Source organism: Gekko japonicus, unplaced genomic scaffold (genome assembly GCF_001447785.1).
Source record: "Gekko japonicus isolate JY-2015 unplaced genomic scaffold, Gekko_japonicus_V1.1 scaffold27, whole genome shotgun sequence".
NCBI lineage: Eukaryota > Metazoa > Chordata > Lepidosauria > Squamata > Gekkonidae > Gekko > Gekko japonicus.
The window spans coordinates 2,008,345-2,033,978 of record NW_015172002.1 but is presented as its reverse complement, the minus strand read 5'-3'; the positions used below and the strand labels follow the sequence as shown (position 1 = coordinate 2,033,978).

Genomic DNA, 25,634 nt, shown 5'->3' with positions numbered 1-25,634 from the left:
GAAGACACAGGCACGGGCAGCTTGGCCGCCGCTCTGTCCTGGGGTTTCCTGCACAATTCCATCCCTTTACCTGGGTCCCCTTGTGTCTACCGGCGACTCTTCGAGGCCCCGTCCCTGCGCTCAGTCTGCAGATGGTCCTCTCCTGTCAGAGGCCCAGAGCAGACTGAGCCGAAGACGCTGGCCGGGGCTGACATAGGCGGGACTACACAAAGCAGCCAGCCAACCCAGCCAGCCTCTTCTGACTGACAGTTCTTGCGCCCAAACACTGTAGGTGTGCATTGGAACGTTGGACCCCACTACGGCTTTATATAAGGGGAGAGATACTGTTGTAGCAATATATGTAATAGATTCCCTGAATTCCTAGTTTGCGGTCACACGTGTGAGATAAAGCGAGGGGAAGGGAGGCTATTTCCTCCGGAGGAATTTGACCCGCAATTGCACGATCACACAGTCCTTGGAAGCTGCAGGCACAGTCCGCCACTGCATGATCAGACACAACCGCGGATGAGTTGGGCTTTTTGGGGGGGGCTGTTTGTTTCTGATGCACTTAAACAAGGAATCGATTAATCATATCTCCTCACTGAAGGCTCCCTATGGAGTTTGTGATGATGCGCATACTGAGACGGGGGGGGGGGGCAATGGCACGGAGCCAGGATGGCTTGATCAGACCATCCTGATGCCATGAGAGCGTGCTGGAGCAATCAGACAGGGGAAAGTCCGTCCGTGGCCCATCACAACCAGGTTACTACCGGATTTTCCCCAATGTCTTTTAACTCTACTTCTGTGGCGGAGCAGAACAGGTTGCTGGCGGCTGTGGGGTGCTTTCCAGATGTTGTTGTCTGATCGCACCCTTTAAATCTACCTGGCATTTGCGTCTATGGCGGGTGTAATTGTGTGTATGATTGCAGCCCTAGTTTTCCTTTTTTTAAAAAGTTATGTCTGTAACCACTTGCTGAGATATAGGAGGAAAGGCATAGCTCCACAATGGATGCAAAATGCGGCCACGCAGCAGCTTGTGTGAAATTGACACGTACCATCGGGGCAAAAGGGAGGAGTGAGCACGGAGCAGTGCTTGTGGGAAATCACCCTTACTCTTTTTTAAACAAAAGTTAGGAATCCAGAGAACCTGTTAAACATATCATTATAACATTGTATGGATATAACAGTATTCTAGTGCTGATTTTTTTTAAAAAAATTGCAAACATGCTGGTGGCCAGGGCAAGTGCTCCTGGGGGGCTGGGGGTAGGGAAACTGCAGGGAAACCTGCCACATGGAAACCCCATTGCTTCAGCACTTTCATCAGCAGCCACACCAGCAATGGGGAAACCACACAATCCCATCCCCCTGTGGGAACCACATAGAGCTGAGAAGGGTAGAGTTGCCAGCTGTAGAACTGGTTCTGCTCCTGTACTTTGAACAACAGCTTCACACATTGTTATTTATCAGTTGAATTTTTCTTCATCAGTTTATTTTTATTTTATTGTATTTATTTACTTTCTTTATACCCTGCCTTCCTGCGGCTAACGTCATTCTCCGCTCCTCCATTTTATCCTCACGACAACGCTGTGAGGTAGGATAGGCTGAGATTGTGCGATTGACTCAAGGTCACCCAGCAAGCTTCCATTACAGGGTGGAAATAAAAACCTCAGTCTCCCAAATCTTAGTCCAGCACTGTAACCACCACAAACATTGGCTGTTATGTAGTTGAAGACAGGGGCAAAAAAACCCCACAGCTTAATTTGAAGCTTCTGTTAAGGACACAGAAGCGGTAGAATAGTGGGCAATCTTTTGTCACATCTGCTGAAAATCCATCAGAGCCCTGGACCAAATCCCAAAACACAACTGACCAACATTCCTAAGTCTAGGCACTATATAAAAATCTTCAAATAAACAAAAGCTATAAACCAGAGGGCCCTTGCGGACATTCCTTTCCTCCCCACCTGCTTCCCAGAGCCTTGCTGTTTGCTCAGTGTCAGCTATTGCTGTAACTCCGCTTAGGATTGCATTGTAAATGTCACTTCCCTGAATGGTTAAGAAAAGCACTACAGCTAAGCATGTTTAAGAGCGGGTGCAGGGAACATACTGATGCAAACGGGGATCATGGTGGATAAGCTCAGCCCCAGAGGATCATTTGCCCTGGTGGTTTAAAAGATAAGGAGGCTGAGGACCTCTAAAGAATTAAATCTTTGATTAGACCCCAAGGGAATTCTGCAATTGGAAAACCTTGGACATATTACCAAAATCATGCTTGTTTGGACTTTTTAAGAAACAACACACACACACACACACGTAGTGGATTAATGGGGGAAGGGACAAGGATATGTCTGTCTTCTTGATGAATGCTAGTCAGACACATGAGCATTAGCGATGGCAGTAATTAACAGGGGGAGGAACAGCTTGTCATTATCCCAAGGGTGAGTAATCATTTTTGACAGGTGATAATTAATGGTCTGGCAAAGTCAGCAGAAAGATAATCTGTCAGCTTTGGCAAAAACTGGAGGAGTCACTGTAAAAAATTCCTGTTTCTTGGCAGCTCTTAGGAAACCAGTGGCTTTTTAAAAATGCAAAAAATGAAAGGATGGCATTCTCATGTTTATTTTGGAAGCTTGTTGACCCAGTTTTACAAATCTTAAGCTTCAAATTGTTTTGGAATAAGAACAACTTTTGTTTTGTTTTGCTCCTTTGTAAATAATAATTATGGAATTATGTGATGTGTTCTGCAAAGAAGAACTGAGTATAGTGTTGCTTGGTGAATTTGTCCTTTTGTCTCTGCAATATGGAGAGGGTGGGATGGGATGGGGAGAGAACAGCTGAGAGCACTGTGCTGCAACGGCTACTGGTCAAAGGAGGCAGTGCTGATCAGGAGTGATGTTTGAAGCTCAGCCTCCACCTCAGTTTGTGGTCTTGGACCTCTCCCTGTCAGTTTGCCTTATACAAAACAAATAGCAATAAATTTGGGTCAGGGGAAGCAGAATAATAATAATAGGGTTGGTGGTCAGGGATTAGATCCTGCCTCTGCCTTGAACATACTTTGTAGCCTTGGCAAGTCACTTTTCTTGTCCCTGAGTAGCCTAGTATTCCATTTTAAGAGTCGTCAGCCAAGCACTTCTGGTAACATTACAAATATAGCAAGAAGGCAGTTATATTTCCCTCCTGCTTGTTCTTCTAGCACCTGGTATTCAGAGGCCTTTGAATATGAGGGCTCCAGTTAGTTATCACAGTTGATAGGGCCACCTTCTACAGACAGAGCTGGGGTGGTATAGGTACTTTGTGCTTTGGTAGGGTGCTTTGGACAGGTGGAACGGAGACAATAGATGATGGGAATGGCTTGGCTGGAAGAAAAATGCAGCCTTTGGGGGTATCAGCCACCACTGCTGTCCGTCCTTTTATGGATCAAAAACTGACTAATTAATAGAAAGAGAGTGAGTATAAATGGGCAGTTCTCTCAGTGGTACTGCAGGGATCAGTACTTGGTCCACTGCTTTTTAACTTGTTCATTAATGATTTGGAGTTGGGAGTAAGCAGTGAAGTGGCTAAATTTGCGGATGATACGAAGTTGTTCAGGGTGGTGAAAACCAGTGAGGATTGTGAGGCACTCCAAAGGGATCTGTCAAAGATGGGCAAGTGGGCGTCAACATGGCAAATGGGGTTCAATGTGGCCAAGTGCAAGGTGATGCACATTGGAGCCAAAAATCCTAAATATAAATACAAGTTGATGGGGTCTGAACTAGCAGAGACTGATCAAGAGAGAGATCTTGGAGTTGTAGTAGATAACTCACTGAAAATGTCGAGACAGTGTGTGACTGCAATAAAGAAGGCCAATGCTAAGCTGGGGATTATTAGGAAGGGTATTGTAAACAGATCAGCCAATATCATAATGCCCCTATATAAATCAATGGTGCGACCTCATCTGGAATACTGTGTGCAATTCTGGTCACCACACCTTAAAAAGGATATTATAGCTTTGGAAAAAGTGCAGAAAAGGGCAACTCAAATGATAAAAGGGTTGGAACACTTTCCCCATGAGGAAAGGTTAAGGCGCGTAGGGCTCCTTAGCTTGGAGAAACAACGACAGAGGGGTGACATGATTGAGGTTTATAAGATTATGCATGGGAAAGAGCAGGTAGAGAAAGAGGTACTTTTCTCCCTTTCTCACAATACAAGAACCCGTGGGCACTCCATGAAATTGCTGAGCGGTCGGGTTAGAACGGATAAAAGGAAGTACTTCTTCACCCAAAGAGTGATTAACACTTGGAATTCACTGCCACAGGAAGTGGTGGCAGCTACAAGCATGGACGGCTTCAAAAGGGAATTAGATAAGCATATGGAGCAGAGGTCCATCAGTGGCTATTAGCCACAAGGTATAGATAGGGACTCTGGGGCAAGTGATGCTCTGTCATCTTGGTGCTTGGGGGGGCCAACAGTAGTAGGGCTTCTAATGTCCTGGCCCCACTGGTGGACCTCCTGATGGCACTGGTATTTCTGGCCACTGTGTGATACAGAGTGTTGGACTGGATGGGCCTTTGGCCTGATTCAACATTGGCATCTCTTATGTTCTTATGTAGCTCTTATAATTCATGCATTCTTTGTATTACAATGCTGTTTGTTTTTGTTTTGTTTTGTTTTTAGGTGTTGACATCGTGCAGTGGCTCATGAAGAATCTGAATATCGAAGATCTAGGTAATTTAGAGGTCTTGTACTATATTTTGGTTTCATGTGCTGTTAAATTTCACAGGGTTCAGATTTAAGTTCAAAATACTGTATAAACATGACATCCTTAGAAGTTGCTTGAGAGATTCCCATCAGTGCTGTCAATACTAGGTTGAGGAAGCAAACCCACAACATGAAAGAGGGCTTGAGATTCTGGTTTGTTTATTACCATTGCTGCTATTACTTTTTTTTTTAATGCTGTCTGGAATTCTCCGCTGTGTACTTTGGTTGAGAAGAAAGCAGGAGAACAATAGAGATATGAAATGTACTCAGAACTGTAGTGGACTATTCATAACTTTGAAATTTAGGTATAGTATATCACATACATTCTAGTTTATGCTGTCAAAATAGTTTGCTAATGCTGGAAAAGTTGTCCTGTTTTAAGGTTATTTCAAATGCAGAGACATTTTAGAAATGTAGCTTAAGGGCTTTAGCGAACCTTTAAATAATGTGGATTAAAAACCAATTAGATGGAACTACAGATTGGTTCATGCATTTACTAGGCAAACAGTTCTCCTTATGTGCAGGCCTGTGCTTCCCACTCCTTGCACATAAAATAAGGTGTGAGGCAAGGACATACGTAAACCTGATTCACACAATTTTCTACTGCCTTCTTTGCTTTTTTAAGGGGGGGGGGAGTCCACCCAACAGGGTTTGACAGAGGTAGGCCTCCATATGGAGTACTCTGATTTTGCCAAGAGAGTGTAAAAGCCTCCCTGTTCATATGAAAGCATAATCAAAATAAGGGCATCCAGGTTTGAAAAACATCCTATGAGATAGCATCTAATACCAAGTCAGCAGCATGTGGATATGACTGAGCTTCTCCCTGAAAGGACCAAATCCTCTTTATAGTTATGCAACTACAGCTAGATGTCTTCTTGAGAAATCTTTAGCACAATTTGAATGTAACGGGTTGTCCTTATGGATTCTCTGGGATGTACAGAAACTGAAAGCCCAACAGCATCATCCAGGCCTGCAATTTGGATTTGTCTCTCCCCTGCTTTCCCCCTTCCGTTACTGGCATTGCACTGATTTCAGTTTGCAGTGGAGGCGGAAGTGATTGAGTTGCCTCTGTTCTAGCCAGCTTCCACCAGGACGGAGATGCATGGGCTGCTTCTTTGGTGGCTAGTTCTGCTCCACATATGTGTACGTAACGCTTGCCCAGTTCAGACTAGATGGCTGGATAATGAAGAGAGGCATCCACTGTCACTGAGGCTGGTTAGCAGAGAAAGGCCATGCACTATCCCTCGTGTTCTCCAAACCTGCCAATGATCTTATGGTTGAGGATTGTCTAGACACCAAGCAGGGTCCTACCACCAAATCCTTGGATATGGACTGTCACTGCTGTAATGCATACTTGTTTGACTATCTTCTCTTTTTTAAAAAATTCACAGCTGAAGCAATACACCTAGGAAGTCTCATAGCAGCGCAGGGATATATTTTTCCAATCTCAGATCATGTACTTACTTTGAAGGATGATGGGACTTTCTATCGTTTTCAGGTAAGAATGCTATTTTTTCTAGCACTTAAATTGCAGAATAGCCAAACATCCTCCTTACTGTGAAGGGTCTTCTGCTTTCTGTAGAAGGAAAGAAAGCTGAACGAAGCGTCCCTATCATACCCATTCCTGCATTTAACTTTGCAAGGAGTTCAATTGTTTGACATTAGTGTTGAAGTGTTTACCTTTTGGTATAACCATCTAGTGCTCCTGAAGTTAATGGACGTTCATGGATATACTGATTTGGGTACCCACTTCCAGTTAAGTGTTTTCTTTAAGTAACTGTATTCCATCTAACCCAGTACCTTTTGCAACAACTGAGTTCCCGTTTTAAATTGAGATAAACCTGAGACATCTTGCATACATAATGCTTATCACTGACACATGGTCTGTGCCTTCTCATGCTCAGCATTGCACTTAACCTTTTTTCCAATCATTTCTGTGCAACAGCATAGGCCCCCCAAAGGTGTTTTAGCTTCTCAGTTGTCCCCAAGCCACAATAAGGAGGTAATGCAAGGTAAGTGGAAATAGTTGCACTTCTTTGAAGGAAAAAAAGGAGTCATCGTTAGGCGGGGGGGCTCTTAGCAATCTGAGTTAAAGATGCTGAAATGTTACAGAATTACTAGGTGTCTTCCTGACTTCATATCAGTTTCCTACATATCGAGAGAGAATAAATGGGTCGATATGATACTGATGTTTACTTGCATTAATATTCCTAACTTGAGACTGCTATCCTGCCCACAGCTAGGCTGCTTAAATCCCATTTATTTCAATGGGATTTAAGCAGCCTTACTGTGCTCAGAATTGCCACCATAGTCCAGTTTCTGGCCATCAGAATAGGAATATTAGGAATAATATTAATCTGTACTTTGGGTGCTTGCATTGTAATGATAAAATATAATTCACTGTTTTTCAGGCTCCCTACTTTTGGCCTTCAAATTGTTGGGAACCAGAAAACACAGACTATGGTGAGAATTTTGAGTGGACCACTTTTTAAATGTTTTATGTACATGTGCCTCCAACAGCATTGCTGTTCTAAGAGGAATCATATTGAGTCTGATTAACAACCTGATGACAAAATTATGAACTCCCTCCCCTCCATGAACTCTGCCCTTCCCAGGCTCTGCCCCAGTCCCCCCGGAGTTTTCCCAAGCTGGAGTTGGCCCAGTACTATGAGGCCTAATGGTTTGTTGTTGATTGCTCAGTACATGAAGCCTTGAGTTTGCTAAAGCTAAACACAGACACCCATTAGCAGCTCCCTCAAAATGTCTTATGCCGATCATCATGTTTGAATTTACAGGGAGCTCGCAACCCTTCTATAGGACCAGTTCAGAGACATCTGAAAGCGTTCTCTGAAAATAAGGGTGCCTGACTTTACTCTGGACTTTGGCCCTGACTTTAGAACTAGAAATTTTAGTGCTATGTTTACAATTGGAAGTTCCCTTATCAAGTTAGCAGACACAGGATTGGTGGGGTTTGCCAGTTGCCTGCCAGCAGTGGGAACACCTTCCACCCTGTGACTGCTGCCTGGCACTGCTCAGCTGAGTGGTGAGGGGGAAAAGGCAGGCAATATAGGGGTGTTCCTCAGCATTGGCCAGAGCAATGATACAGTTTCCAGCATGACCTAGAAGTGACATCACGTTGGGTGACTCTCTAACATTTGCCCAAAACTCTGATTAAACCAAAGAATATTGAGGGAATGCTACAGTGTCACCCCCCCAGTGTGAGTGCATCACTTCTGCTGGAAGTGGCATCATCATGCCAGGTGACACTGAGCACCTCACACACCATGTCCCTGCCTCCCCCATCTCCTGCTGGTTGCCAGGCCATGTCTGGCAACCCCAGGGTTTGGATACAGTGTGCTATGAAGGAACTTTCCTGCCTCCAAATGCAGCCCCCCCCCCAGTTGCATCTCCTGGGATTCAGGGGGACACCAAGAGCAGAGCTGGGTGTGCTCTGGAAGTCTACAGGTTCAGTAATCTGTGAAAATCATTCCATATAGCAATAGATACTATGTTAATACTGGTGTTCATTGCTATCTAGCACAACAAAGTGGGGTGAGAAGTTTATATTAGTGCTTGGTGGCTGGTTCTGGAGGTGACTTTACACCCACAATGAATAGCTACATCCTGCACTATTGGAAATTTCCAAACCATCTGCAATGGCAACTATAAGAGGTCAAAAATGCTCCAGCTCACACACCTCACCAGGGATTTTGGATGGCCCAGTTCACATCTAGAAGCAAAACTGGCCACCACGTCTGACAAGGCTTGAAAGGGAAGGAAGGTACATTTTATTTATTAAATATGAACAGAACAATAATTTCAACAGGATAGTACTGATGAAAAACAGTAAATAGAGTAGAACAGTTATTTCGTTAACATGGAAATTAAAGCTGGAGTTGTTGGAGCTGTAGTGAAGTAAAATGGGTGAGTGCAAACACAGTCCCTGTTTACGAAGTCTGCATTGTCCCATATTGCCTCAAGGTTAATGCCATATAGCAGCATTAAGATTAATATTGTGCAAAGGTCAAGCTCTGATCTGTGGTTGAATCTGGTCTGTTATACAATAAATAATATAGTCTGTGTGCTACTGTGTAGTCTATATGATCAATAAGCTGTTATCTAGCCAAAATTAGCAATCCATTAGCAAGCGTAAATGGAATTTCACTGATATATAGGATAAAAAAAGAGGTGATAAGTTTATATTAGCAACTAGTGTCTGGTGTTGGGGAAGAAATAACACTGGTTTATGAGCTAATAAACCACAGTATTCTGTATTAAATGGCTGAACAGCTGAGTACTAATGTATAAAGGGGATATGTCAGCACTGTTATCTTTAGCTGTCTCTATGTGTTATTGCTGTCTCTTCTGGACCTATATTCTTCTTACACTGAAATGATAAAATCAATTTTCCATTCAGTTGTGGCATTGGCAAAGGAAATGAATATACCTGAGCTCATAAAACGAGGGCTTTTGGAAGCGTTTCTTTTATGGATTGACCAAAAGCAATTTATGACCTAAAAAAAAAATCTTTTTTCCCCCTCCTCACTTACATTTATATATGATTGTGGGGCTTGGACACCTTAATAGAAAGTGGCTACCATAATAGTGGCAGAAAAAATGTGTCTGTCTTGTAATTCGTTACTTAACTATTGTAATTTGACTTAGTTGAGTAAAAAAACCATGTAATGGTTATCATATTTATATTAATCATATTCCATTCCTGGATCATATAAAGAATATTTCCCTAAATTTTATTGTTTGATTTTACTTGTTTAGGGCACTAGTTCCCAGAGTGGGCAATACCGCCCCCTGAGGGACACTGGAATGATCCAAGTGGGTGGTAGGAGCCTTGGATGCAAATTTGTCACTGCATCTTTTGGTCCACGTTTTGAAGGTAGATTTCCAGGGGGGTGCTGAGTAATTTTTTTCTGAAAAGGGGCGGTAGGCCAAATAAGTTTGGGAACCTCTGGTTTAGGGCATGATCCAGTGAGCTCACACACTTCAGTAACAATATGCATTATATAGTTAAGGGATGGGGGGATCCATGTGCTATGTGGATTTCGCACACACACCCGTCTCTGACATAGTTAACATCAGCAACTGACTCAGATATTCGTTTAGACTCAGGCTCGATGAGGCCACATCATTTGGTAACCAGCTAAAGCCAAAGTGTAACTGGATTCTCCTTATTTTTTTACCTGATTATTTTGCTTTTTTGATGTCATAAGAAGCTGCTATGAAGCAGAAACCATGTACAGATACATTTTTTTCAATGTTGTACATGGTTGAAGTGGCCATTTTCATTCTATTTTCTTTGGGAGAGTTCCCATTTTTCACACCATTTTTATACTACTTACTCATAATGCAAAAACAGGAGTCAATTTAATGGCAGTATTCAGGGCTTTTTTTCCTTTCCTTTTTTTCTTTTTTGAAAAAGCGGTGCTAGAACTCTCCAGAGGGAAATGAAGTTTTCAATTTGTATACTGAAAACTCATGAACTGTTAAACATTTTTAAAAGAATTTAGTTGAAGAGGTTCCAGAACTCTGTTCTGGCATGTTACCCCAGAAAAAAGCCTTGGTGGTATTTAAGAACATAAATACCAGACCAGTGGTCCATCTAGTCCAGCATCCTGTCTCACACAATGGCCAACCAGTTCCTCTCACCAGCCAACAATAGGGCATAGAGGCCGAGGCCTTCCTTCCCCTGATGTTGCCTCCTAACATTGGGATTCAGAAGTTGCCTCTGAACATAGAGGTTCCCTTTAGTCACCATGGCTAGAAGCCAGTGATAGAAACTGTTTAATCCCCCTTTAAACCTGTCTATGCCTGTGGTCATCAGTACATCCTCTGGCGACAAATTCTGCATTTTCATCACACTCTGTGTAAAGAAGTATTTCCTTTTGTCCATCCTGAATCTACTTCCCATCAGCTTCATTGGATGCCCTCAAGTTCTAGTATTTGGGAGAGGGAGGGAAAGTTCTCTTTGTCAGAAAGTTCTCTCTCCACCCTATGCATAATTTTATAACCCTCTATCATAACCCTCTATCAGTTTTTGAAATGGAAAAGTCTGAGACTCTTCAGCCTTTCTTCATAGGGAAGGCACTCCAATTTGTCTACTTTTGTTAATGCAGTCTGGATAAAGAATGACCACAGTTTTGTCCCAAGTATAGAAAAAATCATAAAAGAAACTTTTAAAAAAAGAAAATAAATTATTTTGGGTCAGAACAGTGAAACATAGCAATATGTGTGTTTTTCTGCAGGAATTACCCTTTTCTTAATTGTGTATTTCACTGTTTTCTCTATCCATAGCCATCTACCTTTGCAAGAGGACTATGCAGAACAAAGCTAGACTGGAGCTGGCAGATTATGAAGCCGTAGGTATACTGATTTTACAGTTCCAATGCAATGCTTTCCTCTAGCCTGAAATACTTTTCTTTGTATAGCAAACTGATCTGGGCTTTATTGCTGTTACTTGAACAGTTAGACTTGCATAATAATGGTTGGTTTGTTTGTTTGTTTGTTCGATGGTTTGGGTACCATCAACTCTTAAGAGAGGTAATCATTTTTCAGAAGTATGTATATGTGAAGCTACATATTAGAATGAGTTGTGAAGGCATAGCCAAGGGTCCCTTTTACTTTTAACTAAATATTACTTTAGAAGAAGCCAGTTGAGGTTAACTTATTCAGAAGCCATCTGTGCAAATAGCAGTAGATGGTGTTCATAGCTTCCCTTTGTAAACATCAGCATTCACCTGTTAATAATGCAGGGGTGGACTGGGAAGCTAAAACAGCCCTAGAAACAAGTAGCACAGTGGCTCCCTTGCAGGATTCTTAACAGATCAATAGTGTGGGGTCTGATAGGGCAACAGGTAGGATCTAGTAGATCAAAGGTGTTGCCCCAGTCCCTAAATCCCACAGTGTTTGAGTGATGAGTGGGGGCTTGCTGGGTGCAGCCTCATTTTCCCTAATTATAATGGGGGTCTTTAGCCTGATTGGAAAGGGACAACAAGGCTTTCTGAACTCTTGCACAAATACTGGGCAACATAATGTATCTATATCATGTATGGCTTGCTATGTTGTGTTTAAAAACACCTGGTGGGTGAGGATGGGAGGAGCATTAACTGTTCTGGGTAGATATGGCAGGGCCAATGGGGGAGACAGGAGGGCAACCACATCAGGGGAGTGGGTGGTACCCTTTGGTGAGCCACCTGTGTGAACTATCAGAAGATAGTAACAGTTTATCCCATGAAAGAAATTTCAATTTCTCCCTGCAAAAGACGCATGGAAAGGGAAGGGAAATTAGGAGAAGGAGATGATGGTCTTGTCATTTTGAAAGGTGGCAAGCTCAAGCATTGTAAGATTCCTCCTGACCCATTTGCAGTTACAAGCTAGTCTGTCTCCAGCTATGGGCCAAAAATGCCAGTCTGTTTACCACACGGGTCTTATCAAATAGCATATCATGTGAGAACGAGTCTCTGGAAGGGAAGGACAATTGGGTGTTTTTAAGATTTGCCAACAAACGTCAGTAGTTATTGTTGTAGATGGTTTGTTGTGAGGTAATATGCCTTGGTAAATGTCAACATTTCTGATTGGCTATCATGCATGAACACTTATGCCACAATAATTCTGTTCATGTTTAAAGTGCCAAAAGGCTCTGTTTTGTTTTTGTCGCAACAGATGAACATAGCTGGGATTTTTTACATACAGAGTGGAATACTTGCAGCCCCCATTAACTTTGGTGGCGATTTATTCTAGCATCATTTGGCACTCAGTTTGGCTTACTAAGCAGATAAGACATTCCATCGCTGCAACTCATGCAAACAGCCAATCTGCTCTGACTACCAACCATGGTACATAAAAATCTTCACGCACCACATTGTAATTTTTCCACTGTTTTCATTCCCTCACATTTTACACTTTCATTATTTATCAATTCAGTTGTAAATCTTTGCTCACTCATGGCCAGTCAGTTGTGCTGGGGATAAAAGGTTCTTTATGAAGCAACAAAAGACCTATTCAGCACCAGCAGTCACACTCCAGTATGCATGCAGAGAAGGCATGGCGCTAAAGACAGTACTCCAGGGGCTATTGAGAGTGATAATCATCAGACAATAGCAGACAATTAGATCATCTTTCATTTTTCCAAGCACAGAGTACACATGATGAGCACTCATATCAACATTCTGTAGGAGCCCAGTTAATTAAAGAGAAGCCATGTAGGGCTTTAAAATCAGCTCTGGTTGAGACTAGAAAACCTTATTTTCTTAAGAGGGGGTGGATGAGGTGTTGTAGATCGTATACATTGGCAGTATGGTTGCAGTGTGTTTCTTCATTTCTTTTACTGTTGTTTGTTTGTCCATTTCTGAATCCCTTTCTTTTACTTGGCACCGTTTTCATTTTCCCAGTCTATATAACTTACGTATGACAGCCAAACTGTAGCCAGCGCTTCTCAATATAGATGACTGCTGTATTTCGGAGTGGATAGGAGGGCTTCAAAAGCAGTGGATTCCTCATTAACTAGCAGAAACTGCTACATCCCTCATGCCAAGCCCAAGGGTCCCTGTACATGAATTGTTAATCTGTTGTTAGCATGGGAAGTGTGTGAGAAATGTGATTAAGAACAGTGAACTTTTTAAGGTCCAAAGCTTTCATCTCTGTACCGTGAATATTTTCTTTAATTCTTGCATCTTGACCCTAATTAGCCCTTTCTGGCAACACCCTCCCCACCCTTTATATGTAATAGTTGGTGACTTCTGTGTCAATGTATCTGAGAAGTGTTCATGCCCAGAAAAGCCTAACTGTGGTTAGTTTGTCTATAAGTTGAATCACAGCTTGTCTTGACAAAAACTCATTTCATTCTTTTCATGCTGTTGCCTAGGAGACATTTCCAGAGAACAAGGCAGGATTAAATCAGGATTAAGCCAAGATGCCTATATTCAGACATCATGGGAAACCATAGTTAAGACTAACCGTGGTAAATAGACTAACTTTAAGGTTCAATGAACCCTAGCTAACTGTACTTGGTAAGGTTGCCTGCATTCAGCCAATCACATTACCTATAGTTTCACACAATGTCTAAACTGAGACATAGTAGTTAAAGGGGGGAGGGATCAGGATTGTTTACATAGAATTCTTGAAAAAAATCTGGGCCTGTGGGACTCTTTAGCCGCAGAGCTGGGCAGGTCAAGTGGGTTTGGAGCATCAATATGTCTGATTCTCCAGCTTTTCAAGTTTATATAGTTCACATGATCAACATGGGACTTAACCTGTTGTTATAAATGGTGATTCTCCTTATTTCTCGCTCTCTAGGAAAACTTAGCAAGGCTGCAAAGAGCTTTTGCAAGGAAGTGGGAATTCATCTTTATGCAAGCAGAAGCACAAGTGAAGTAAGTTTTTTTTTTTGGTTTGGCAAACCAGATGAGTAAATATTGTAGAAAGAGAATATGTTAACAGTGACAGTTTCTTCTTTAGTCTTGTACTTCAAGACTAACAATGACATGCCTCTCCCCCAGAATGTGAGGCTACTAAAAATACCCTGTTTCCGTGTGGCTCCCCCCCCACACACACACACTTTCCATGACTTTTAAAATTTACTCACACGTCACACCCTGACCTGGATAGCCCAGGCAAGCCCGATATCGTCAGATCTTGGAAGCTAAGCAGGGCTGACCCTGGCAAGTACTTGGAAGGGAGACCTCCAAGGAGTACCAGGGCTGAGATGCAGAGGCAGGCAATATCAAAGCCATTTCTCTGAAACGTCCAAGCCCCATTAGATGTCACCAGAAGTCAGCCATGACTTCCAGGCACGCGCGCACACACACACACACACAAGTTTTTAAAAAATCTTCTCACCACATGGACAGCTCTCTTGGCAATCTGTAAGATAGCCCCGCCTTCCCTCAATATCTGCAGCTGAAATTGGAGGCCTGAGAAAGAGACAGGAGGACCCAGGGTGCTTTGCCAGCCCCTTCTGCCCTCTCTGCTGAGGCCAACAGAACCCTGGCAGTGAGAGGCTGGGGGGCAATGCCACCTCCACCTCTATTAATCAGCATATTTGAATAACCATGAATGCCAGATGACAGATATTTTTAATTGTACACGTCTACCCATCTTTTTCTTCCCAGTGGGGATTACAACACTGTCCTCCCCCCCTCCACTTTATCCTCACAACAACAACCCTATGAGTCCAACCACTTCACCATGATGGCTCCTAATAAATTAAAAAGGGTTGCATATTATCAGAACCACATTATAGTGCCCTTTTTTGAGATAATGAAGGATGTGGGTAATCATTTGCAACTGGATAAACAAAAGCTGCTGCTTATCATTAGAGAGAATCATCTGCCCTGTTTCCTTTTGAATTCCACATGTACCAGAACACCCTGAAAAAATAAAGGTACCTTTAAATTGCAACACTGCCAATCAGAGTGGGCCCTACCAAATAATCTCCTAAAGTGATTGTTTGGCTGATTAAAATGTGCATCCCTGGTGTAAGAAAGAGGTGCTGTGGCACTTAAGGCTGATCAAAACTGGGCAGTCAGCTCTTGTCACTGGCACTAAATTATCTTGACATTTTAAAGCTTTCAAAATCCATATATATGATTCTTATCCTCTGTGGTAGTTTTTATTTGTATGGGGTTCATACATCTTGAGCAGAGAAACTGTTTTCTGTTTCTAACCACCTTCACTTGATGACCTCCCTGCTTTAACAGGTCCCCCCCTTCCCCCACCCCATCCCCTGGGCATTCCCAAAGCCTCAGGCAACATTAAATGAGCCACATTAGTCAGTGTCAACCACAATGATAAGTGTATGTGCTCATCATTAAACTCTTGCTGCTAAGACTATTAGATTTACATGTCTAATATGAAGTACTTATGTTTAACAATTGTGGCCTTCATGTCATTACTTACTCAGGATTTCCCTTCTAGCCGTTGTCAACAGTGTGTGTGTGTTTTTTTTTGGGGGGGGAGCATTCTAAGCTGTTCTGGTGAGATTTCCATCACAGGTGTAATGAAGCTGTAACAATATCAATCTAGAGCATTTTGTGTGGTTTACCCTGGTTTGAGCTGCGGTGGCTCAAGTGGTTAAGACGCTGAACTGCAGGCTGTGGAAGGTCGGTAGTTCAGCAGTTCGAGACCCGAGTGTGCCGCATGACGGAGTGAGCTCCCGTCTCTAGTTCCAGCTCCTGCCAACCTAGCAGTTCGAAAGCAAGACATTGCAAGTAGATAAATAGGTACCACTTCGGTGGGAAGGTAACAGCGTTCCGTGCACCTTGGTGTTTAGTCATGCCGGCCACATGACCACGGAAATGTCTTCGGAGAGCGCTGGCTCTTCGGCTTTGAAACAGATGAGCACCACAACCCTAGAGTCGGATTCGACTGGCTTTCAAGCAAGGGAACCTTTACCTTTACCCTGGTTTAACTTTCATCGAGCTCTATGTTATCCTAAAAGTAGGCAATCTTTAGCCCCCAGTAGTACATCCTTGCATACTTCTAATGTACAATCCCCAGCTATAGATTAAAGGTGGGTTTGGGGTTACGCTAGAAGGAAATGTGGCTTTTGTTTCTTGATGTCATAGACAGAGCTTATAGTGCAATATACCCACTAGAAATTTGCATAAGGCCAGGTCCACGTTTTCCATAGATTTTCCACTCAAGATCCCACTCCACCCCACCAGCCACTCACACTGCATTCCGTGCTGTTCTCTTGGCTCTCCAGGCTTCAAGAGCAGCTTTTCACAAGGCACAGGGATTGCAGAAAAAGAAAAGTTGGGAAGATCTAGCCCTCTGTGATTCTGTGAACACGTTTTCATCTACGCTAAGCATTCCTGTTCCTAGGAGGTTTCTCTAGCCGGCTTCCACAATTTACCACAATGAATGTGTTGTGATGAGCTTGGTTATGACTGAGGTGTGCCCTGCATTTGTGATTACATTCAATGCTGAAGGTTGATCTGAGTTCCCATATAGTTCAAAGGCATGACTGTTTTAAAAATTGTTTATTTCAGAATTGACAGGAAAAAGGACAAAACGGAAAGGAAAATTTTGGATAGTCAAGAACGAGCCTTCTGGGATGTCCATAGGCCAGTGGTGAGATTAATTTATGTGTTCCAGTTTTTTGGGAGAACGAGCTGGGTAGTACTTGCTGGGAGTGTCTTGTGTTCTATGTGTATGTATGCCTGCCTTGTATAATATACATGAAGAACAACCAGTTTGCATATAATTATTTCATTTTCTTTTACAAATTTTCCTGAAGCTTTTGTCCCTTTCACTTCATTGTCTCGTAAGAACAGTATTACTCTGTATTTATGGGTAGAAATTGTGCCAGTTTATTAAAAAGTCTTCTGTGGCCCCGGTCACACGGGCAGGAAACTGCGAGGGAGAAGCGTGGCTGTTTGCCCTGGGGCAAACTACTGCGCAGTTACACAATCAGACCTCCTGTGGAGGTCCTGTGGAGGTACCGTGGAGATTCCATGGCAAGGGAGAGGTGCCGATCACAGGACAAGCCGGCGTGCAACGAAGAAGCGCGCGCCGTGGCAAACTGTTTTGTTTTTGTGTGTCCATGACAAATGCGCATGCTCCGTTGGGTGCGCGTGCGCATCCACAGAGACTTGGACAAAAAAAACCCACCTTATTTGCAAGGGGACATGGGCGGGCGCCGGATGCCACCGGAAACGCGATCAGACGCCCGCCCTTGCCCCGCAGTTTCCGGAAACTAGTACCTCTGAGGTACTAGTTTTTTGCCACGCAGTTTCGGCTGGAAGCCTCGGTTGAGCCACGGGAGTGCTACGCTTCCCAGATGTGCTGGTGAGATCGCACCTGGAAACTCCGCCTGTTTTCCATCTCACTTGTGTGGCTTCTGTTCCGTGTGACCGCAGCCTGTGATACCTTGTTTCCTATTGTGTGGCTACCGTGTCAGTTTCATAACATATCATTTAAAAACCTTCTGAAACTTACCATTTGTACCAGATGGTGTGGCTAAGGAATGGAAAGTTGGGGGAGAAAGATAAAAATCTCAGCTGACTCTTCCCACAGATAATATTTCATGGCCATAGAAACATAGAGCTGGAAGGAACCTCAAGTGTCATTTGATCCAACCCTCAACACAATGCAGGAGATTCAGATCTACCTCCCCCCCCCATTCTCCCGGTGACCTCTGCTCTGTGTCCAGAGGAAGGCGAAAAGCCTCCAGATCCCTGGGTCAACCTGGTCTGGAGGAGAATTCCTTCCTGACCCCAGTGTGGCAATCAGCATTATCCTGGGCATGTTAGAAAGGGGCACAAGAGCCAAGCACTGATTCATCCCTTCCTGCCCTCCCTCTCATGACCTGCCTAAGTTCACAGAATCAGCATTGCTGTCAGATGGCTATCTAGCCTCTGCTTAAAAACCTCCAAAGAAGGAGAGCCCACTATCTCCTGAGGCATCCTATTCCACTGAGGAACCACTTTAACTGTCAAGAAGTTCTTCCTAATGTTCTGGTCCGAACTTCTGGGGCAACAGAAAACAACTCCACACCATCCTCTCTATGACAGCCCTTCATGTACTTGAAGGTGGTTACATATCCCCTCTCAATCATCTCCTCTCCAGACTAATCATACCCAGTTCCTTCAACCTTTCCTCACAGGACTTGGTCTCTAGACCCCTCACGAACTTCGCTGCACTCCTCTGGACATGTTCCAGCATGTCAACATCCTTCTTAAACTGCAGTGGCCAGAACTGAACACTACTCCAAGTGAGGTCTAACTAGAGTAGAGTAAAGTGATACCATCACTTTGTGTCATCTGGACAAAATACTTCTATTAATGCAGCCCAAAATTACATTTGCCTTTTTTGCTACTGCACCTTACTGACTTCTGTTTAGTATATGGTCTACTAAGACCTCTAGATCCTTTTTGTATGTTCTACTGCCAAGACAAGTCTCCCCCCCATCCTATAATTATGCTTTTGATTTTTCCTATCAAAATGTAAAACTTTACATTTATCTCTATTGAAATTCATTGCATTAGTTCCATGCTTTCTTTCTACAAAGCTATTCTACTATGTACTGATTTGCAGTGGGAAAATTTTCACATGTTTAAAACAGCCAAGTTTTCAGCAGGGTAATGGTGTGTCAAATTGTGCCAAAATTGATTCCAAACTCCAGTACAGCCAATTTTTCCACTTCAGATTGGCACTATAATACAGTAAGTTCAAGTGGGAGGGACAGTAGCTCAGTGGGAGAGTACATATTTTGCATGCAGAAGGCCCATCTAGGGTAAATCTTGTCCACTACGGCTCAAAGCTGCAATTGTGGGACAAGCACTTTTTAAAAATTTCCTGAATCTCTTTCGTTGCTGGACTGTACGTGCTTCCTTCATTTCAGGGGTGACCAGACTTGCTTAATGTAAGAGCCACATAGAATAAATGTCAGATGTTTGAGAGCCACAAGACATGAAAAAATGTTACATATATGTTTTTATTGGAAAATATACCAATTTGCTTTTTATTAACATTAAATGAGACTGCCAAAAATAAACACAACAGGGATAAAAACAGATATTGATAATGATATTTATTTATCCAACAAAATTTATTTATTTGCTAATGATATTTATTTGTCAGAGAGAGAGGGAGAGGTGGAAAGAAAGAATGAAAGAGCTGGAAAGAAAGCAAGAAAGAGAGAGAGACAAAGAAAGCAAGTAGATGGGGAGGGGGGAAGGAAGGAAGAGAGAGAGAGAAAGGGAGAAAGGGAGAAAGAAAGAAGGTGGAAAGAAAGCAAATAGAAGGGGGAGAGAGGAGGAAAGAGAGAGAAAAACAGAAAGTAAATAGATGGGAGGGAGGAGGAGGAAAGAAGAGAGAGAGAGAAACAGAGAAAAAAACAGAAAGGAAATAGATGGGGAGGGAGGGGAGGGAAGACAGAAGGAAGGGAGAAAGAGAAAGGTGGAAAGAATAAAAGAGGTGGAAAGAAAGAAGGAGAGAGAAAGAGAGAAAAAAACAAAGAAAGCAAATAAATGGGGGAGGAGAGAGATAGAGAGAGGTGGAAAGAAAACAACTTCAACTTTAAATTAGGGTTGACAGGCCCATCTTCATCCCCAGCGGGGGACTTTGGGGTACGTTCCTGGAGCACACAAGGCATCCCCAATGTGATGACATCACGGGGATGACCCCACTCTAAGCCCTGCCCCATGCACTATCGCCAGTGGCCACCTCTCTCTCCCGAACTTCCTGCAAGATTTAAAGGGCCCACCGATCAGGTAGAGGGCCTTTAAAATCTTGCAAGAGGGAAGGGGACCACCGCCGCTGCTCACCTGAACTCCAGGCAGCAATGCCACTTGGAATTTTGGCCTGTGAGGCCCGGGCCCACCAGCTGCAAGCATATAAAGGGGTCACCTTAAGTGCTTGCAGCCGGCGGGCCAAGCTCAAGCAATCTCCAAGTGGCATTGCCACTTTAGAGATCAGGCAAACAAGGCCCGGTCCCCGCTGGCTGCGAGCACTTAAAGGGGTCCCTTTAAGTTCTTCCAGCCAGTGGCCTGTGCACCCAATCTCTAAGCGGCAATGCTGCTTGGAATTCAGGCATGCAGTCCACAGCTGCCCCTCTCCGTCCCCTCTCTTAAGAGAGAAGGGAGAGGGGTGGCTGTGGGTGTTCAGGCTTGGGGGCCGGCAGTAGGTTGAACCTCCCAAAAAGGGTCTGGCAACCCAACTTTGAATGTGTTCTCCAAACGCCCCCAAGCCAGCAGGCAGGGGCTTGGAGAATGCCTTTAACTTTAAATGTGTTCTCCAAGCCCTCCATTCCCACTGCTGCACCGGGCTGGCTTGGAGAAGGTATTTAAAGAGACAAAGGCCTTCTCCAAGCTGGGGGGCGGCTTTGAAAATGCATTTAAAGTTGCTTTCTTTCTCTGTTCCCCCCACACACCTCAAGCCTACCCAGGGAGGGGGACACTAGTTAGGGAAGGGAAGACCAATCAGGGAGGCACGCAATATGTGTGAAAGAGCTGCATGTGGCTCCTGAGCTGCAATTTGGCCACCCCTGCTTCATTTTGTTATGCACCCAATGTAAATTAAGAGCTTGGAACCCCATACCAGCGCCCTCTTTGTGCAGAAGCTCTTTTCAGCCCCCAAACAGGCATTACCAGAGAGCACCCAACTCATATGGCATATCATTTGCACTGCACGGTAAAGTGTAAAAAGGGGTCCAGACCCCATGAGAGCCATCATGGTGTAGTGGTTAAGAGCAGCGGACTCTAATCTGGAGAGCCAGGTTTGATTCTTCCACTCCTCCACATGAAGTCTGCTGGGTGACCTTGGGCCAGTCACAGTTTTCTTAGAACTCGCTTAGCCCCACTTACCTCACAAGGTGACTGTTGCCGGGAGAGGAAGGGAAGTGGATCATAAGCTGCTTTGAGACTCCTAGAGAAAAGCAAGGTATAAAACCTGCTCGTCTTATTATGAAAGAGAGCAAAATCACTGGTAACATGAACTGGAGTTCAATTGTGACCTGCCTGTGGTGGGTTGTGCCCAGTATGTTTAAAGCCATACTGTTGTTCGAACAGAATTCCCAACAATTATGGTAGCAAACGACAGCAATTCTAGCTATATATTGTTCAAAACGGCTGATTTTAGAAAGAAGAAACAGTCTGAGATTTAAGCACAGCTGGTTATCTTATACATTTATCTTTCTCAGCCGGGCTGTGTGAACACAACAGAGATGGACATCCGAAAGTGTCGCCGTATGAAAAATCCACAAAGGGTCAAAAAGGCAAGACTTCTTTCACAAACCGCTAATGCATACCGCAATTTTATATGGAGATTTTAGAAGAGTTTCTGGAATGCTCTTGTTGTATATAGTGCTGGGCTCATAGTATCAGCAACAGTAGAGCTCATTATGCTTATAGGCGAATATTCCTGTCATATTTGTTTACATACCTCTAATGACTAGCACCACATCATTTATTTCTTACTGTGCATATGTTTTATAGTGAGAAGCAGTGTCTTTGTACCTTGTGCACGTTTAGTTTCTTGGTTAGGTAGAGACTGAGAATCCAAGTAGGCCTAATGTTGGGAGATCTGTGGTCAACTCTGGGCCACAGCATTAGGAGAGAGGGGTTAATCCTTTCCGTCTGCACGGTTTTCCCAACAGGGAAATATGTAGATATCCATATGGCCCCTTGGGCGGGGGTGGGGGGCAGTGAAGGTTAAAAGGGTTAAAACTGCTCTGGGTTGGGGCTCTTGCAGTAGCTATTTACTTCTCAGAAAAAAAAGATGGATCCCTCCAAACATCATGGTTAGTTTGGCCCTGAGTTACATGTAGATCCTTTACTGTTTTTAACCTTTGTCCCTCCAGTTTCTGGATCCACAAGTTTTTAACCAAATGGAGTCTTTTATAACCATGGTGACTGCATAGTTGCCATTGGACTTTTTTTTCAAGATTAGAGTTTTGTTTTGTTTCAAATGTGTGCATCTTTCTTGTCTTTGCAGAAATAGCATTGACAATATAGTCTGCAACTGCAGTTATTAGTTAGTGGTCACACATTTAAGCAAATATGACTTCAGCATTTCAGCCTGTTACTAGGAGCATTTCTCCCTTTCACTGGGTGAAATGGACCTATTTGCTCTCCTCTTTTCCTCTATCACATGTAGCAGAGAATGTAACATATCAGCTGGGTGCCTCAGAGGCCTCCCTTGTGCACATTCTCAATCAGGGCAAGAGAAGCAAGTCCTATCTGTGCATTCCATATTTGTGTACGTTATGATCACTTAGCACTGATATAGTATCATCATTGTGAATCACACTTTCTGAGGCAAGATGAGGTGCCTGCTGTGAGAGATTTGATATCTAAATGTTGATAGAGGAGGGAAGAGAGGAAAGAAAAAAGGGATGCATGTGTTTCCTCTTTACAACACATAGTACACAATTGCAGCATTTGAAACAGTAATCATGCACTATGATAATATTGTACCTGTTGTTCACAGTCAGTATATGGTGTCACAGAAGATTCACAGTCACAAAGTCCTGTACATATGCCCTCCCAACCAGTTCGAAAAACAACTAAAGAAGATGTTCGAAAACAAGTGAGTACCTGCTGGAGAAACTGCTCCAATTGTTTTGGTGGAATAAGACAATTTGTCTATAGACAGCAACTATGGGACGCCATTCACCCAAGTGAAGCACTTTTAAGTCCAGCTGGTATCTGTGGGAGCATTAAGCATGTTATGATATTTTTGTTATAATAATGACAATAATGAATCGCATTTTGGTAAAAAAAAAAATGCATTTGAATGTACATCCCTAAAGAATAACCGAAGCCTAAAAACATGTGCCTGAAAAACAAGATCATTTATTTCAATGACGCTTAAATAACATATGACAAGCCTGGTCCACAAGCTCATAGCATGTATGGATCATTGCTTGCCCTCATTAACCTCATTCAGAGTGCCTCCAAGAATGGAGGGGATGGGGACACCCTTACTCACACAGAGCTCCAAATATACATAAGTGTCCCAAAGGTTTGGCATAGAGTCAGCTTATATACGTACCCAGCTAAGCCCAGGCTTGTCAGAGTTTAGGAGCTAAACAGGGTTGGTCACAGTCAGTACTCTGATCGGAGTCTACCAAGGAAAGCTGGTCTGTGGAGGAAGGCAATGGCAAACCAGCACTGCTTGTCTCTTGCCTGGAGCGCCCCATGGAGGGGGTTGCCGTGACTCAGTTGCAACTCAACTTTCTTCGAATATAGATTCAAGTGGACAGCCATGTTGGTATGAAGCAACAGAACAAAGTTTGAGTCCAGTGACACCTTTAAGACCAACAAAGTTTAATTCTGTGCCACTGGACTCAAACTTTGTTCTGTTGCTTTGTATATACATATCAAGATACAGGTAATTTGAAACCTAAGGTGACACAAGCAGTGATATCATACATTTGTGCTTTTAACTATTGTTCTCAATTTTTCTTCAGATAACGTTTCTGAATGTGCAAATAGACAGACACTGTTTAAAAATGTCTAAAGTGGCAGAAAGGTAAGATCTCTGAATAACATTTTTATTACGCTGCTTGTTATTGCAGACAACTTGTGTTCTGTAACCAATGAGTGCAAGGGTGCTCAGAGAAGCAGATCCTTCCAACCTTTTGCTTCCCCCAGCAGGCTCTTCAGGCAAAATTACTCCCACCTCTATCTTCGGATAGCGGCGTTTTTTATGCCTGCAGAAGCACCTCTGATGAAACAGGGAGATAGGGGCAGTTTTTGCCCAGTTTCCTTCCTTATTGTGTCACCAGACTTGGGCCCTTTCCACACTCTCCTTTTAATCCATGTTCACCATGGTATCCTCCAAGCAATTCTGCACTAAAATTGAATTCAACCTTTTTATTCCGTTTTTTTAAATTAAATTATATTTTATTTTACCTTTTAAAGGGATACAAAATAAAAAGGGACAAAAGGGAAAATGAGAAGCATAAAACATCATTTGTTAAACACATTTTAAGGCCAGTGCATAATGTAAGAGTATGAGACATGAAAAAATAGCATGACAAATCAAAATATGGTAAGATAATCAATACTTCGACATGATATATTTCCATAATTTCCTATCTATGGGGCTAAATAAGAAAGCATATAAGCAAGGAACATAAGAGAAGAAAAGAGTACTAAAAACATTTTTCTTATCTTTTTACAAGGTTTATACTATCATAACTAGTAAATATGTAACTATAAAAGATAAATGAGTATAACTACAAGAATATGCTGTGTTGTTCCGGGGGGGGGGGGGGGTCTGTTCTGCACTAAAATCAAATTCAACCTACTTTTTATTCCGGGTTTATTTTCCATTCTGCATTCTGACCTCCCTTCAGTGGCCCCAGGGGTTTTGGATGCTGTTTTGCTGCGGACTTCAGTTCAGTTCAGTTCTGACCTTTAATGGAATAACATACATAATCAAATATATACAGAATAGAAAAAGGATTTAACATGTGTATAGTTACACATACAATCATATTTCGTCAGGTTTGGATTTAAGAATATCTGCCAAGAAACTGGCCACAGCCTCAGTAATCTCCCATTTAGTATCATTCAATAAATGCCGACAAGAAGAAAAATTAATCAAATAATCAGGAGGTAAGGAGAGCTGCCACGGACTTAAATTGCCTCAACTTGAACACTGAGAAAATTGGGAGTGGCAGGCAAATGCAGAAAGGACCTCAGTTTATTGGGAGTCACAGGGAGGAAAGGGTACGCGGGAAGCACCTTTCACTTGTGGCCAGAGGTCATTTCGGGGGGGATTGCGGGGGATCGCAGTTCCCCCGGGTGAGGTAGGTGTGACCTTATTACACACTTCCGGTGATGTCAGGGGGTGTGACCTTATTACACACTTCCGGTGATGTCAGGGGGTGTGACCTTATTACACACTTCCGGTGATGTCAGGGGGTGTGACCTTATTACACACTTCCGGTGATGTCAGGGGGTGTGACCTTATTACACACTTCCGGTGATGTCAGGGGGTGTGACCTTATTACACACTTCCGGTGATGTCAGGGGGTGTGGCATATGCTAATGAGTTTTGCTAATGAGTTCCCCTAGCTCTTTTTCTACGAAACGACCCCTGCTTGTGGCTCATGGAATCCAATCCGATGTGTCTCCGCTGGTATGCTTGGTTAAATTGGGACTGAGCAGAAACTGACTAATTGTCAGCTGCTTTGAGGACGATTTGGTCAAAAAGTAGCATGTAATTGAAAGAAAGAAAAGTAGAGGAGTTCAGTGAAAGGTATCATTCTTGAGCGAGGACCTGGCAAGTTTGGCTGGGATCACAAATGGAAAAAGACCCTGGAAATTCTTCTGTCCCCTTCATGGCGCTCTTACAGGCTCTGAGTTGAGTAATGTTTATGTAGAAATGCTCTTAGAAATAAACTTGAATTGTCAAATTTATTGCATCAGCTGTGAAAGACAAAAAAATATGAA

The 25,634-nt window shown here is 43.1% G+C and overlaps 1 protein-coding gene across 1 annotated transcript in view; it reads left to right on the top strand.

Moving 5' to 3' along the window:
• RGS6 (regulator of G-protein signaling 6) overlaps positions 1-25,634 on the top strand; it is a 130,772-nt gene that overhangs the window by 48,238 nt on the left and 56,900 nt on the right. The window contains exons 2-10 of the mRNA XM_015420041.1: positions 4,630-4,680; positions 6,105-6,211; positions 7,125-7,176; positions 11,023-11,087; positions 14,023-14,099; positions 16,719-16,800; positions 21,371-21,445; positions 22,660-22,758; positions 23,642-23,703. Coding sequence (XP_015275527.1) covers positions 4,630-4,680; positions 6,105-6,211; positions 7,125-7,176; positions 11,023-11,087; positions 14,023-14,099; positions 16,719-16,800; positions 21,371-21,445; positions 22,660-22,758; positions 23,642-23,703 — 670 coding nt within the window. The remainder of the gene's footprint in view (positions 1-4,629; positions 4,681-6,104; positions 6,212-7,124; positions 7,177-11,022; positions 11,088-14,022; positions 14,100-16,718; positions 16,801-21,370; positions 21,446-22,659; positions 22,759-23,641; positions 23,704-25,634) is intronic.